This window comes from Macaca fascicularis, chromosome 13, assembly GCF_037993035.2.
Source record: "Macaca fascicularis isolate 582-1 chromosome 13, T2T-MFA8v1.1".
NCBI lineage: Eukaryota > Metazoa > Chordata > Mammalia > Primates > Cercopithecidae > Macaca > Macaca fascicularis.
The window spans coordinates 94,198,174-94,215,543 of NC_088387.1; the positions used below are offsets into that span (position 1 = coordinate 94,198,174).

Here is a 17,370-nt window from a genome sequence, read left to right on the forward strand (position 1 = left end):
CCATTCAGATCAGGAAGAACTCACTGATTCTTATGTTTCATTTAGAGAATATACTATTATCATGTTTTAATATAATAAATATCCATTTATTTCATATAAAAATGTCCTCGTGTTGCAAAATGCCACTAATACATAATAGATGTGTTTTACTGATCAGTAAGCCATTTGAATATATGCTTACAATTCTTGTTGCCCATATATGTCATGCCCCTAAGTTTCCCCCAATCATACAACCCACTGACTATCTCTCTTGAGAGAGCCATTTATGTCCACCTTCAGGGTCTAGGTCAGCAGTTGACCAGTAAAGGCTTTCCTTGGTCACTCCTTCCTCAGTGATTGTCTCTTCTGCTGACTGCTCACACAGCCTGTATATTCCATTTGAGATGTAATCTATCTAGTATTGTTCAAATTCCTTTTTTACAGATACAGATTAAACCTTTGAAATTGGATTTTAACAGTCTCAGGAGCCAAAGCCGTATCTGATCTATTTTATTTTGTTTTAACCCAAAACCTAGCATAGTAGACTTTTCATAAATGCTATTAGTCCCACACTGGCTTAGCCCTACTAAAGTGCATCTTGTTAGTTTGGTGCAGCATTCCAGCACACAAAAATAATTTTTAATATTGATTCTGTAATCTTTCACAATAGCTATCTTTTTAAGCTCTATGCTAGCAGAAAAAAGAAACCCATACTTTGTATGATTTCATTCAAGTCCCTAACAAAACCCTTAACAAGAAAAGGTCAAAGAAAAAGCCCTGTGACATTCCACAAAACACCTGAGGCTGATAAGAGTTACACCCAAACTTTTAGGTGGAACGCTTCCGCAGATCCCAACAACTAAGAAAGGAGCATACGTCAGTGGAATCCTAAGAGAGAATGACCAAGTGCTTCACTGAAAATGAGATCATCTAAGTTTATGATATTACCCTTCCTTAAAGAAGCAAACTAAGTTTGTCATGACAGTTTCCCAGTTACCCAACTATTTTCCAATTGACTACTGCATTTTTATTTTAATGTTTGTAAATCATCTACTTAAAGATCTGAGCTTAATTTCTTTAAAAATCTCCAGGATGTCATCACTTACAACAGTCTTCTAGGATCTTTCTGCTTCTCCAAAATTTCTCAAAGATAATGTCCCAGAGAGCATATCTGCAACTTTCTTCAGTACCCTGAAATGGTTTCCTTTAGCGCTTCCAGAAGGCATGCAGCCTTGCCAACACCTTGATTTTAGCCCAGGGAGACCCATTTCAGACTTCTGCCCTCCAGAACGATGACATAATAAATCTGTGTTTTCTTAAGCCACCAAGTTTGTGGTAATTTTTACAGCAGCAATAGGAAACTAATACAGTCCCTGATTCAAAAAAATCTTGGCGCAAAATCAAGCTCCTTTCTCTCCGCCAGGGTCCAGTGTTTATCTCTAGACTCTTGGTCTAGATTTTTCCTCCATTAGCGGGCTGTCCTTTAATACTCCTGAACCCTCATGCCAAGCTCTAATTTGTTCATCCCTCAAGACTCACTTTTATACCCTGTTTCTTGACCTACTCCCCGATTCCAACTCATAATTTTACTTCTATAGTCTCAGCTACCATTTCTACTAGGCCTTTCCTAGGCCTGGTCTGCCATAAGCTTAACCTAGGTCTACTTTGCCTTGTTATAGGATTCTCAGTTTCTTTACTTCACCTGAATCCATAACCATTGCCCTAATGTTTACAAACTACTTAATATCAAATCAAAATAAACTGAGATAAGTGTAGCAGTAGTAGGTTTTGTAAGTAAAGAAAGGAGTATTGGTAACATTAAACAGAAAGTTTAAAAATACTATAAAAACAAACTATCTGCTGAAATGAATTCAAACTTCTACACCTAGATGAACTACACCTCAAGTATTAGCTGAGTCACTGAATAACATTTTGAAAATTATTAGGTAACAAAGGTGCCATACAGCTGGATTATATTCAAATTCACATTAATATTAAAAAGGGGGAATGAGATACAAAGGCAAATCCTAAAAACTAAAGACTGGTTAGTTTGACAGTGATTCCTGCTTTCAGATGAGCCTGTCAGCACTAAAGACAACACATGTTCACCAAGAAGTCATGCCAAATTAACCTAACATCCATTTATGTAAGGACAATTAAGTCAATTATTTAATAGGAAAATGCTGGGGATAGAGGATAAACTAAGTTCAACAAAGTTTTCCTTATTAGCCATATAAACATATTAATGTTTCAAAATTATCAATAGTTTGCATCTTGAACCATGCACTGTTGGTGGGAATGTAAAATAGTGCAGCTGTTAAAGAAACAGTATGGAAATTCCTCAAACAATTAAAAATGGGATTGTATAAAACCTAGCAATCCTACTTGTAGGTATATATCCCAAAGAACTCAAAGCAGAATCTCAAAGAGATAGTTGCACACCTATGTTCAATGTAGCATTATTCACAATAGCCAAGAGGTAGAAGCAACCCAAATGTTCACTGATGGATGAATGGATAAGTAAAATATGGTAAATACGCTCAATTGAATACTACACAGCCTTAAAAAGGAAGGAATTCCTATCACATGCTACAACACTGACGAACCTCAGACATTATGCTAAGTGAAATAAGCAGTCACAAAAATCAAATATACGATTCTACCCATATGAAGTATCTAAAGGAGTCAAAACCATAGAAACAGAAAAGAGTAAAGTGCCTGCCAAGTGCTGGGGGGAGGAGGAATTAGTGTTTAATGGGTTCATTTGCAAGATGAAAAAGTTCTAGAGATCTGTTGCACAGCAATGTGAATATATTTAACACTACTGAACTGTACACTTAAAAATAGTAAAGATGGCAAATGTAGTGTTATGTGTCTTTTACTGAAATATAAATTCAAGACTTTACAAAAGGAAAAAAACCTTGAACTGAACAAACAACATGATTTGTAATAACAAAAATTTTAGTCATGCTGATTTGAAGGCATTAATCACGTGTAAAACCTTAAAATCAAAACCTTTAAGAAAAAGTCGAAGAGGCCGGGCACCGTGGCTCACGTCTATAATCCTAGCACTTTGGGAAGCCAAGGCGGGTGGATCACCTGAGGTCAGGAATTCAAGACCAGCCTGACCAACACAGTGAAACTCCGTCTCTACTAAAACTACAAAAATTAGCTGGGTGTGGTGGCATGCGCTTGTAGTCCCAGCTACTCAGGAGGCTGAGACAGGAGAATTGTTGAACCCAGGAGGCGGAGGTTGCAATGAGCCGAGATTGCGCCACTGCACTCCAGCCTGGGCCACAGAGTGAGACTCTGTCTCCAAAAAAGTAAAAGAAAAAGCTGAAGAATAAAAGTGGGAGTGTTATTTAGCCTAAGAAAGACAGTGAAACCTAAAAGAATTAGCACAGAAGAGCACCTAAAGTTATTCTGTGCTTAATGAGAGTTTATTCATTCATTCATTCAAAAACGTTTATGGAATACCAATGAAGTGGAAGACACTGTTCCAGGTGTTTGTGATTTGCTAGTGAACAATGATCCCTGCCCTCATGAGATTTTATATTTCAATGAGGACAGACACACAATAAACATAATCAATAAGTATGGTAGACTCCCTCTAAGTGGCTCCCAGTGGTCTCTGGTATTCATACTCCTATGTAATTCTGTGTGTGTGTGTGTGTGTGTGTGTGTGTGTAGGTATGTGTTTGGGGTGTGTAGGTGTGTTGGGAGGGTGGGGTATTGGACCTAACAAATAGAATACAGCAAAAGTGATGGGCTGTCACTTTCAACATTAGGTTATAAAAGATTGTGACTTCTATCTTGCTCACACACTCCCTCTTGCTCTCCCCTACTTGCTTGCTCTGAATCTTGTGCACTGCCCTGTAGAGAGGCAAGCAGTTGAAGGCGGCCTCCAGACAACAGCCAGCCCTGAACTCAGGCCCTCAGTTCGACGACCCATGAGGAACTGAACTATGCCAACTACCACACACATGCATTTATAATGACTCCATCTCCAGTCAAGCCTTGAGATGACCACAGCCCTAGCCAACACTTCAAGCATAGCCTGTGAGAAACCCTGAGGCAAAGGGCCTACCCAGATTGCTGCCAAAAACTATGATAATAAATGTTATTGTTTGAAGCCACTAAGTTTTGGAATGATTATTTTACATAGCAACATATAACTAATACATTAATTATATGGCATGCCAAAAGGAAATGCAAAAAAGCCACATGGAGCAAAGTAAAAAATAGAGGAGAGGGTATGGGTGCAAGTCACAATGTTTAAAAGGGGTATTACCAATACTTACACATGAATGCTTAAAGCAGTATTATTCATAAAAGTCAAAAAGTGGAAACAACCCAGCTGTCCATTAATTGGTAAATGGATAAACAAAACGTGGTATGTCTATTCAATGGAGTATTATTCAGCCACAAAAAGAAATGAAGTACTGATACATGCTACAACATGGATGAACCTCAAACATATGCTAAGTGAATGAATTCAGTCACAAAAACCACATACTGTATTATTCCATCATAAGAAATGTTCAGAAAAGAAAATTTATAGAAATAGAAAGTAGTTTAGTGACTGACTAGGGCTGGAGGTGGGAACAAGATTAACTGCAAGGGACATGAGGGATCTCACTGGGGTGATGGAACCATTCTAAAACTGGATAATGGTGGTGGTTGCTCAAATCAGCCAACTTATTAAAAATCATTTAACTGTACACTTAAAACAGGTAAATTTATGATATGTAAATTATACCTCAAAATGGCTGCTGGGGGTGTTAACAGGGCATCATTGAGAACATAACATTAGTAGAAGTTTGAAGGAAGAAGAGTATTAGCCATGTGCATATCTGGGGAAAACACCCCTGACAACAGAGAGCCTATGCAAAGACCCTTGGGCAAGAGAATATCTGGTGTGCTTGCTGCACAGCAGGGTGCTAGTGTGGCTGGAGTTGAATTTGAAAGAGAAAGGTCGGAGATGAACAGACAAAATTAATGATGGATGGAAGATGGTAGTGATGGGAATCATATAGTTTTGTTTTTTTCTTTTTTTTGGTCTGTTTTTTATATATATAATTTGTATATTATATATAATTTATATGTATACAACATGTATACATATAAATTACATATATATATAATTTAAGTTCTGGGATACATGTGAAGAATGTGCAGGTTTGTTACATAGGTATACACATGCCACGGTGGTTTGCTGCACCCATCAACCCATCATCTGTATCAGGTATGTCTCCTAATGCTATCCCTCCCATAGCCTCCTCCCACCAACAGGCACCGGTGTGTGATGTTCCTCTCCCTGTGTCCATGTGTTCTCACTGTTCAACTCCCACTTATCAGTGAGAGCATGCCATGTATGGTTTTCTGTTCCTGTGTTAGTTTGCTGAGAATCATGGTTTCCAGCTTCATCCATGTCCCTGCAAGGGACATGAACTCATCCTTTTTATGGCTGCATGGTATTCCATGGTGTATATGTGCCACATTTTCTTTATCCAGTCTATCACTGATGGGCATTTGGGTTGGTTCCAAGTCTTTGCTATTGTGAATAGTGCTGCAATAAACATACGTGTGCATGTGTCTTTATAGCAGAATGATTTATAATCCTTTGGATATATACACAGTAATGGAATTGCTGGGTCAAAAGGTATTTCTGGTTCTAGATCCTTGAGGAATCACCACGTTGTCTTCCACAATGGTTGAACTAATTTACACTCCCATCAACAGTGTAAAAGCATTCCTATTTCTCCATATCCTCTTCAGTATCTGTTGTTTCCTGACTTTTTAATGATCGCCATTCTAACTGGCATGAGACGGTATCTCATTGTGATTTTGATTTGCATTTCTCCATATAGAGTTTTCTATACCACTGGAAGGACTTGGCTTTTACTATGAGAGAAAAAAGAGAAGTACATAAGGTTCTGGGAAGAGGAGCAATAAGGTCTGACTTGAATTTTTAAAAGATCATATAATCGTTTAAGTTACAAAAAGAAAATATAAAAGGCACCATGTAAGCTAGCAGATTCCAGAGTTACTGACCTCTCTTACCTGACTGGGATATTGGAGAAGTCTTCCATTCAAAGGACGGGGAAACTTGTTAGTGTCTCAAAATGTGACCTGCAAGCCACATACATCAGAATGACATGGAGACTGGTAGCACGTGCAGGCCCTCAGGCTCCACCTCTGACTGCTGAATATCTGGGGCTGGGGATGAGACTCTGAATCTTACAAACTTCCCAGGTAATATCTTTAAGAAACACAATGAACTAGACAAACATTAAGGTCTCTTTAAACTCTAAATTATGAGAAACATATACGCTACCTAGACCATGGTTATTTAAAGAAATGACTAGGATTTTCAAATGAACATCTGAATTGATTATTTTATTATAGATGAAGTCATCTTTTTTCCCATTCTCAAAAATTCTTACCCAGTTGTTTTTTTTCCCAGCATAAATTTCCATGTTCTCTCCATACTGTGGCTCTTCCAGTAATGTCTGGTATTCAAACATGAGGCGGGAGCTCTCCCGGAGGCGGCTGCATTGGAATTGGTGATACTGTTGCACAAGTTCCTTCACCACAAGTAAGAGACATTCAGGATTTGAAGGATTCCAGGAGGCAAGATTCTGTAAAAGCCATAACAAATAAAAGACCAGTTAAAACTGAAATTTCATACAAATCCAGTATCACATTCACACATCAATGTAGAGGAAAAGAGTAATAGAAATCTAAGAGGAACAGACTACTCCTAGTTAGCCATATACCCAGAGATGAAGTTAGAGAAATCTTTTGATATTGGCAATTTCTCCTGCCTTCTAAAAAAATCCTTGCAGAAAAATTGAGGAGGAATTCCATCATGAATAGGCAGAAACAGTGAAGTGTAAAGCCGGGTAGTAACAAAACAAGAAACCTAAATATCCTAGAAGACCATAATTTTAGCCCTGGAAGACTTAATTTGTTTCTTATTCTTTTATAATTTTAATTTTTTTCGATCTCTACCTAAATTCAGCATTATATGCTAAAGTAATTCAACTCAGATCCACAGACCATCTGTATCTGTAATACCAGATATAAATAAACGCTCTGTAAACACTAGAGCCTCACAGAAATATAAGCACAATGGTGACGGTTAGGCCTGAAAAAGATAGGCATAAAATAGAGACATGGGAAAATGTCTGCCAAATGCGCAAATCTGAATAACCACAGTTCATCCATCAGTCACTCCTCCAAGTAAAAAAGGATGGTTCCAAGAAAAAAGCAGCTAGTTCAGCTTGGAACTCAATCACACTCATGATTTTCCTTGAGACAACATACTTAGGTATGCAGTAGTCTTCCATGTGTACTCTCATTTTGTCGCACAGAATATTGAAAGCGTGTGTACTCAAGGGTCATGACTTTATAAAATTCATATTTTTTATTACTTCATCAAAGACATTCTTAAGTGAACTGTTGTTGTTTTTTTAACTGAGTATGTGTGACAACAGAGAATAAAATAACTATGAGTATAGCTTGATGTCTGCTGTGGTTAATGCCAAGTCATCAGTTTTGCACACCACTGCTTCTGCAATGTAAATGCAAATATTAACACTGTAAAAAAGAAGTCATAATATCTTAATATGATTATGAAAACAGTTTTGACTTTGCAGACCCTTGAAATGGTCTCAGGGACCCCAGAGGTCTGCAGACCACACTTTGAGAACACTACTTTATATTGTCCTAAGGACAAACCAAGCATAGCTTCTATCAAAAGAAAACAAATAAAAAGTAAAGGAATGCATTTTTTAAAGGAATTACTTTGCTCCACTGAGTGGGTTGATTTATAGGAACTAAATGACAATGGGGAAATCAGTAAGTGTTCTTTCATGTATAGGAAAAACAGGTCTTAGGATGTTCAAATAAAGACGATGAACAGAGGAAAAGGTAAGAGCTTCAGTATCGTACAGTAAATAAGAGGGGTATCTTGATACGAAAGTGATTTGGTAAGTAAAGTACAAAGTTTTCCCTGGCAAATCTGTTGACCTCAATAGCCGGACTCCTTCTGAGCTGTTCAAGACTAAATTCAAAGCATCAATAAGATATAACAGCATTGTATAGAACTTAAAATGATCTTAACATAGCTTGCTATGCATTTCCTTCAGAGAGCACTGCTAAACATTTATAAGCAAGAATAAAATACAATATTCCATTTCTTGGTCAAGTATTCCTTATCAGTCCTCGCTCCCTACTAGAGCAAAAAGAAAAAGCTTTAGTTGTCTTGATTTATATTTTTTAAATTCTGTCATTTCTCCTTAGTTATTTGGCAAGTTACAGACCTATATCCAAACAGTTTTTAAAAATTATGAAAACATATAAGTTGGCAACATACCTTACCAACTTGAATTCATTTCAAGTGATTCAAACGAAGTGTTAAAGACATACTAACCAGTCTCCTTCCATTAAAACATAATTTCTTTGTTGATCTCCTTAGCCATTCAAGGCAAACTCACTGGAAAACACTCCCATCAAGGATGGTTTAGCTATACTAAACAAGATACAAATTCCTCTAGTATTGCTATATGACCACTTTTACTTGTTAGGTAATTTGCGGTTTGAACCACCTTGCCTAGAAGGGGAGAAAACAGAAGATATATAAAGTTTTAGTTACTCCCTAAGAATAGGGCATATTTTAAAAACAGATCTAGCAATACAAGGCATTGGAGCTTTCCATTCTCTCGAGGATGAGATAGAGAAAAATGCCCAAAGGTCCTTCAGGGAAAGAGGAGGAGGCATAAATTAGCAGGCGTCTATGAAAAAAAGAAAAATAAGTGTCTCTCTATTCACAAAGTTCTTCTACTTCTTCTTGGTAATGCTTGAAGGAAGAAATCTAAAATGGGGATGGCCACAAAGAGTAGGCACAGGGCACATCACATATTAACAGAGAAAAGAGCATACAAAAAAAGGATTCCAAAAATGAGGAATGAAAAATGCATTCAGAGAAAGTGATAAAACATAGTCAAAGACAATAAACAAAAGCAAAAGAAAATTCACTACTATTTTATAATAGAAACTTCATCATTCTCACTAAAACACCTATGAAACAGTTTAGGGAAGGTATCGCACCAATTCTTTTTAAAGACTAGTTAACTAGAGAGATTAAATAACTGCTCACATTCAAGTGTAAACAATAATTGAGACTGTGTAGAATGTAAATCTTCCTACTCTTCCTCCAATCAGTTAACTAAAATATCAGTTTTGGGCCAACGAACTAGCACTTGCCTCTCTGTGGTCATGAGCGAACTCATGCATAGTGGTAATTTTGGATACTTTGGCTCCCCTGTCCAGGCCACCTGACAGGAGGCGCGCTCCCAGTTCATGTGACCCTTCACCTTTCCACATTTCTCTCTCGTAAATACATTCCACCACCTACCTATGGGCTCCCATATCAATGGCCCCGCAGTCTTGAACAAGCCCAACCAATCCTCAGAGTTCCTCCTTATCAGAGCTTCCTTCTTCAGAAAGACAGTGAGCAATAGTAGTTTCAAGGCCTAGCTCACCCTCAATTCCGGTTCCACTTATTAAAACCCATAGTTTTTCGGCCACAGTGCCACAAATTTAGACATGCGTGAGGATACCAATGAATGGAAAACATTAAGAAACAATGTAGTCCTACCATGTCTTTGGGGAGATAAAGGAGGAAACCAAGCAAATGAAGAAATGAGACTTGGAACCATCTCTGCTTAATAAGGGAGGGAAAAAAATTTTCCGGGGGGGGGGAAATTCTTTAATTAAATTAATCATGATAAAAATGTTCAACTCATAAAAAGATAAGGTACAGGAATACATTAGAAATATAACAAGAAAATTATCTAAAAAAATCTTACTACAAAATTTTGCCCAACTCTCTAGCATATCAGTAAAATAAAAGGAAATTAAAAGAGACTGACAATATATGAAAAGTATGCAAGCCCACTAGTAGTTAAAGAAGTATAATTTTCCTCACTTCTCCTTTTTAATAAACTAACTTTTCATTGAAAAGTAATATATGTACACAGTAAAACAAATATTTTTAAAGTGGCATAAAAGAATGTAAAGAACAATATTAAGTCTCCCTCCAGACTATATTATGAGATCCTCTCCCTCCAGAAGATACTTTTCCCCACACAGGGCCTGCACATGACACCAATGTCTGACCCTCCCTAAGTTCCTCCACATGACCCATGGCTCTGCCACTCTATGCTGCCTCTCCCACTCTCTGAAGCTCCAAACACTGCTTCCATGGTCCATGCTTCCCTCAGATCAGTGTCTTCCTTTCAACTTATTATCCTGATAGTGCTTCAGCTCCACAAATTGTTTCTGGCTCCCATGGGACCCTCTGATTTGGCCTGTCCCTCACCCAGCATTTCCCACAAGAGAAGAAAGTAGGGCAAAAATTATGAGAAACAATGTTTATATCTTAAATTAGCCAAGTTCTTTTTTTCAGCAAACAGCCAATGTTGGTGAAGATATAATTTCATGGACCTTTTTACACATAGAATTGTAAACTCATACAAGTAGTTTAACTATATGCATGTTTGTGTGTGTGTGTGTGTGTGTGTGTGAGAGAGAGACAGAGAGAGTCTTAGAAATGTTTATTCTCAATGCCCCTAGAAATCTTATTTCTGGGAATCTAGCTAATCTGCAAATAACTAAAAATAAAGGGGGGGGAACTTTATAGATAGAAATACACATAGAGTCATTTGTAATATTATGAAACTGCAAACAATCTAGACACCTGATAATAAGAATTGTTATAAAAACTGTTAATGTAATTCAAATAATCTGCAACTATGTTTCTATACTATTACAGTAGGTTTATACAATTATATATAATTGTATAAACAATTTATACAATTATATATAATTATATGTAATAGTATTATATATAATTGTATAAACAATTACAATAGCACAGAAACAACTGCAATAGCACAGAAAATACTTTTGTTAAAATATTAAATGAGGAGAGACATAAATCTGCATACACATTATGATTACAACTTGGCTATCCCCATCCTCTCCCAATCTTCCATAGCAAAAACCATCTATACATGGAAAATTTATTGGGAGAAATGTTAATAACTGAAATCCATAGTTGGAAGCTATTTAAAAGAGTTTTTTTCTTCTTCCTGTTTTTCCGTATTTTCCAAATTTTCTGAGTGTATATACATGTATATGGATGTATGTATACATAAGACATGAACATACTTTCATAATGGAAATATAACTTTTAAGAAAACATAATAGCATACTTCACATATTTTATTTCACACTTCACATATTTTATTTCAAACTGTTTTTCAATCTCAAAGTTTAAGAAATTCCATTTGTCATTTTTACATTTTATAAGGTCAGACTCCAATTGTCTTTTCTAAACAACTAAAAAAGTTAGGCAGTGCTATAACCTTCTGGAAAACAAATCTTGCATCATTTAGCCCTAAATACATATGCTTCCAGTAACTCTGAATTTACTATTTCTTAAATTCTGAGCCTCATGGAACATTTCCAGAAAGCGAATGCAACATGCTAAAGTGTAGTGGTCACAGTTGAAGCAGTTTATTGTGCCTTCCTTAGCCAAAACTCTTTTGTGTTGCATTCATCTAAATGCAAAGTCTTACTAAGCAAAAAACAAATTTGGAGGCATCACATTACCCAACTTCAAACTATACTATAAGGCCATAGTCACCAAAACAGCATGTTACTGGTATAAAAATAGGCACATAGGCCAATGGAACAGAATAGAGAACTCAGAAACAAAGCCAAATACTTACAGCCATTTGATCTTCAACATAGCAAACAAAAACATAAAGTGAGGAAAGGACACCCTATTCAACAAATGGTGCTGAAATAATTGGCAAGCCACCTGTAGAAGAATGAAACTGGATCCTCAGCTCTCACCTTATATGAAAATCAACTCAAGATGGATGAAAGACTGAAATCCAAGACCTGAAACCATAAAGATTCTATAAGATAACATAGGAAAAACCCTTCTAGACACTGGCTTAGGCAAAGACTTCATGACCAAGAATACAAAAGCAAATGAGACAAAAGCAAAGATAAACAGATGAGACTTAATTAAACTAAAAAGTTTCTGCACAGCAAAAGAAACTATCAGCAGAGTAAACAGACAACCCATAGAGTGGGAGAAAATCTTCACAATCTATACATCTGACAAACGATAATATCCAGAATCTACAAAGGACTCAAACATATCGGCAAGAAAAAAACAAATAATCTCATTAAAAAGTAAGACACATGCACACCTATGTTTATTGCAGCACTATTTACAATAGCAAAGACTTGGAACCAATCCAAATGCCTATCAATGATAGACTGGATAAAGAAAATATGGCACATATATACCATGGAATACTATGTGGTCATAAAAAAGAATGAGTTCATGTCCTTTTCAGGGACATGGATGAATCTGGAAGCTATCATTCTCAGAAAGCTAACAGGAACAGAAAATCAAACACAGCATGCTCACGCTCATTAAGCGGGAGTTGAACAATGAATGGACACAGGGAGAGGAACATCACACACCAGGGCCTGTCAGGGGTTGGGGGGTAAGGGAAGGGAGAGCATTAGGACAAATATATAATGCATGTGGGCCTTAAAACCTAGATGATGGGCTGATAGATGCAGCGAACCACCCTGGCTCATATATACCTATGTAACAAACCTGCACGTCCTGCACATGTATCCCAGAACTTAAAGTAAAATTTTTTAAAAAGTGGACTAAGGACATGAATGGACAATTCTCAGAAGAAGATATACAAATGGCCAACAAGCATTTGGAAAAATGCTAACATCACTAATTATCAGGGAAATGCAAATCGAAACCATAATACCATACCACCTCACCCTGCAAGAATGGCCAAAATAAAAAACCAACAGATGGCGTGGATGTGGTGAAAAGGGAACACTTTGACATTGTTGGTAGGAATGTAAACTAGTACAACCACTATGGAAAACAGTGTGGAGATTCCTTAAAGAACTGAAAGTAGATCTACCTTTTCATACAGCAATTGCACTACTAGGTATCCACACAGCGGAAACATTATATGAAAAAGATACTTGCACACACATGTTTACAGCAGCACAATTTGCAATTGCAAAAATGGGGAACCAGCCCAAATATCAATCAACAAGTGGATAAAGAAAATGTGGTGTGTGTGTGTGTGTGTGTATATATGCACACACACATATATATACACACATACACACACACACACACACACACACATATATGAAAACTACTCAGCCATAAAAAGGAATGAAATAATGGCATTCACAGCAACCTGGATGGAACTGGAGACTATTACTCTAAGTGAAGTAACTCAGGAATAAAAAAACAAACATCGTATGCTCTCACTCACATGTGGGAGCTAAGAGCTACAAGGACACAAAGGTATAAGAATGAGGACACAAAGGTATAAGAATGACACATTGGACTTTGGGGACTCAGGAAAGGGTGAGGGTGGCAAGAAATAAAAGACCACACATTGGGCACAGCGTACACTGCTGGGGTGATGGATGCACCAAAATCTCAGAAATTATCACTAAAGAACTTATTCATATAACCAAATACCACCTGTTTCCGAAAACCTACTGAAATACAAAAATTAAAAATTAAAAAAAAACCTGTATACAAATGTTCATAGTAGCATTATTCCTAATAGATAAAAAGTACAAACAACCCAAATGTCCATCAACTAATGTATGAATAAATACAATATGTACATACATACAATGGAGTATCATTCCACAATAAAAAGAAAGGAAATACTGATTCATGCAATGACAGGGATCAACCTTGAAACATTAAGCTGTGCAAGAAGGCAGACCTAAAGGCCACACATTGTATGAATCCATTTATACAAAATGTCTAGAAAAGCCAAATCTACAGGGATAGACTGTAAATTAGTGGTTGCCTAGGGCTGGGGACTTGGGGGGAAATGAGGACTGCTAATGGGCACATGGTTTCTTTTTGGGAATGATTAAAATGTTCTAAATTCACTATGGTAATTGATGACTGCACGACTCTGTGGATATACTAAAAACAACGGAATTTTATACTTCAAATGGATGAGTTATATATCAATTACATCTCAATAATGCTGTTAAAAAAGAAAAAAAATCTTTCTACAACATAGAAAGTAATAGTGCATTAGGGAAATTCTAATTTTAAACTTCTAATGTCTATAATCATAAATAAATTATATAGAATATGCAGAAAAAATAAAATAAATGGCAAGTCTTAGGATATCACCAATAACATTTTACATTTCTAACAAAACTGGAACTGAACAAGCACGATTTTTTTAAATGTCACTCCATCTGGAGAACACCAAGGATAACAACAAAAATAAATTTGCTATTGACCTATTTGTAAGAGGACCAAGTATTATCAACAATAAGTGTTTATACTGTACATTTTGTTAAGTATGTATAATTCCTTTAATATATCATCTAAAACAATTGAAATGAAATCATTTTAAACATGTTTTCCTAATTTCTTCAAATATAACAAGTTACAAATTTTGAAAAGTCGAGTGGACATAACATGAATTTGAGGATGGGAGAAAGAGAAGCTGGATTAAGAAAAGCAAGTCTACTCCTTCTTCCATGTAACTACCGTTCAAATATTTATAGTCATATGGCAAACAAAAAAAGGTAACACAGCACTGCCAATCATATATATCCCTTATGGTTTTAACTTGCAGATTATATTTTGGGATTTTGTTCTTGAGAAGATTCAACTATTAAGAATAAAATGAAGTGGACACAAGAAAGAATATCATAGCAGTACCCTTCATTACCACAAACTGTAGCACACTCATAGAAATAAATATTGGTAAGGCAAAAAAAATTAAGCAGGGTAGTTCTGTGATCCTCCATGGCTTTATTTTCAAATATTCTAATAATTCTCTTCCCCCTTGTAAGCAGAGCCTATAGAGTCTGATGAGATTGTTGCTATGATGTTTGAAGTTGTTCATTACAGTCTAAAACACAGTGGATTCTGGGATGCACAGAAGCTAATTAGAAAGAAATGCACCTGCGGAGGGCCCACTTCGGCCATCTCTCTGGCCAGGTTTCCCTCGGTGTGCGACTGTGCGCTCAGCCCAGCACCATGGGGAAGTGGGACAAATGGGTGGCCTATATGCATCCAACAGCAATGGCAAGATCAAGGGGTTCAATCCAGTCTTCAGGGCCAACAATACAGGATTATCTGAATCGACCAAGGCCTACCTGGAAAGAAGTAAAAGAGCAACCAGAAAAGAAAAAGAAAGGCTCCAGGGCTTTGGCTGAATAAAATGAATGAGAACTGGAAGAAAGAACTAGAAAAACACAGGGGGAAATTGTTAAGTGGAAGTGAGAGCTCATCCAAAAAACGACAGAGAAAGAAAAAAGAAGAAATCTGGTAGGTATTCATCTTCTTCTTCATCAAGGTCTGATTCTTCCAGCAGTTCTTCAGATTCTGAAGATAAGGATAAGAGATAAGGAAAACAGAGAAAGAAGAACCGTTCACATAAATCTTCTGAAAGGTCCAAATCAGAAACTGAATCAGACAGTAAGGATAGTTTTAAAAAGAAAAAGAAGTCAAAAGATGCCACTGAGAAAGAAAAGGACCTTAAAGGACTCAGAAAAAAGAGAAAGATATACTCAGAAGATAAACCTTTATCATCGGAGTCCTTGTCAGAATCAGAGTATATTGAGGAGGTACGAGCAAAAAAGACGAAAAGCAGTGAAGAACAAGAAAAAGCAACAGAAAAAAAAAAAAAGAAAGAAAAAGAAGCATAAGAAACACAGTAAGAAGAAGAAAAAGAAGACTGCTAGTTCAAGTCCTGACTCACCATAATATTAAGAAAAATCAGGATTCCCTTATAAAGAAAGCACAATGTCTGAGGAAATTGCAACTGTGAAAACTACAACATATTTACTAAAATGCATGAATTTTCTTGTTTTTAGAATTATTCCTGGACTATTCAGTAGCCACTCAGATGCCACTGTGTGAAAGGGCCATAAATGTTGCCTGCTGCTTGAACATCTATTTTTTTCTCTTCCAGCGCTTGATAACTCTGGGAGATAATACACTGCAGTCGTACTAGTGGTTAAGATATTTGGGAATAAAATCAATACTTTTGACTAGAAGTGTCTAAGGATAAACCAACCGAAATTGAATCTGGATACATCTTTAAGATGTGATCAGAAATGACCAGATGACTCTAGTTAAAATTTTTGAAGGAGGGATTACATTAATATTTCAAAACCCTTATTCTGTAAATAAGTGTATTTTAATTTTTTCCCCTTATATACTTTTATTTACCTGGGGAAGGAGGTTGGAGGGGGTGGTTTGCTATCTCTTTAGCTAGCAGAATAGTGTGCCTTTGATCCTCACACATCTGTATTGTGGACACAGCAGCCATGCTTCACGGGGAGGTCAAAGCTGGCTACCAGCAGTCTTGCCCTTTACTGAGCTTAGCGTCATCCTTGGATGCTGCCATATGCTGCTTTGAGTGAACTAGAGAAACAGCCATTTGCAGCATGAGAAAGTCCCAAAAGCTCTGGGATTTACCTCCACTTCAATAATCATGAATATTTTTTAGCATTAGAATGTGTTATGCCATTTGAAATAATTTTGATTACACTTTGGCTTGGGAAAGGAATTATTTTAAATAGACACTGGTACTTTTTGAACTTGATAGCTAAGGATTCTAAAATGCATATTTTATACTAAGTTTTAACCAGTCAGGAAAATTTTATGTAACCAGTGATAGTTTATTTTTTGTATGAATTTTGTTTAGGCTGCAATGTTTAGCTTTTGTTAACTCCTCACTCTTGCTGTCTTAAGTTCATTACTATGTTTAACAACCTACTTGCCAAGATATTTAGCATGTAAAATGCAGAGTTTTGATTTAAAAAAAAAAAAAAAAAAAAAAACAGCTTCATATTGAAGCTGAGACTTACCATAAACAAGTTGAGTGACAAAAAAAAAAGAAAAGAAAGAAATGCAAATATCTGCCATCCAAATGAATACCTAAGTAGACAGCAATAAATGGCCACTTCTGGGATTAATTTGGGCTAGTAAAAGTATTCCTAGAAACACAGGATAAGTCCTCACACTTACTTAGGAACTGTGTCTGACAAGTAAACTGAATGTACGCCGGTAAAACATGGCGATTTGCGACCTGTGTTTAGGGGCTTCTGGTGGAGCCAGAATTAGTCTGAACAGAAGGCACTTCAGACTTTCCAAACCCTGTTTCAACGAGAACATCTCTGTCCTTCTAGTTTTTGTTTTAGTTTGGCTTGGTTGGAGTTTTATCAAAAATGTTATTTGAAAAGAATCTTTTTTTGGAA

General features: G+C 36.5%; 1 protein-coding gene, 1 long non-coding RNA gene and 1 pseudogene across 26 annotated transcripts in view; 1 reads left to right on the forward strand and 2 right to left on the reverse strand.

Annotated features, from left to right (window-relative positions):
- The window catches only part of BABAM2 (BRISC and BRCA1 A complex member 2), a 493,921-nt gene that overhangs the window by 308,684 nt on the left and 167,867 nt on the right, over positions 1 to 17,370 (reverse strand). For all 25 annotated transcript variants that reach the window (XR_012422532.1, XR_012422530.1, XR_012422531.1 and 22 more), the window contains one exon: positions 6,426 to 6,620. Coding sequence is in view for 20 of the 25 variants with exons in the window: in XM_045368628.3 (XP_045224563.1) it covers positions 6,426 to 6,620 (195 nt within the window). In the remaining 5 variants the exon portion in view is untranslated. The remainder of the gene's footprint in view (positions 1 to 6,425; positions 6,621 to 17,370) is intronic.
- LOC141408357 (uncharacterized) lies at positions 5,825 to 6,176 on the reverse strand. The gene is made up of 2 exons (XR_012422540.1): positions 6,043 to 6,176; positions 5,825 to 5,883 (listed from the first exon to the last, which is right to left on the reverse strand). It is a non-coding gene; the product is annotated as an uncharacterized lncRNA (long non-coding RNA).
- Positions 15,143 to 16,003, forward strand: LOC123568280 (protein FAM133B pseudogene; annotated as a pseudogene).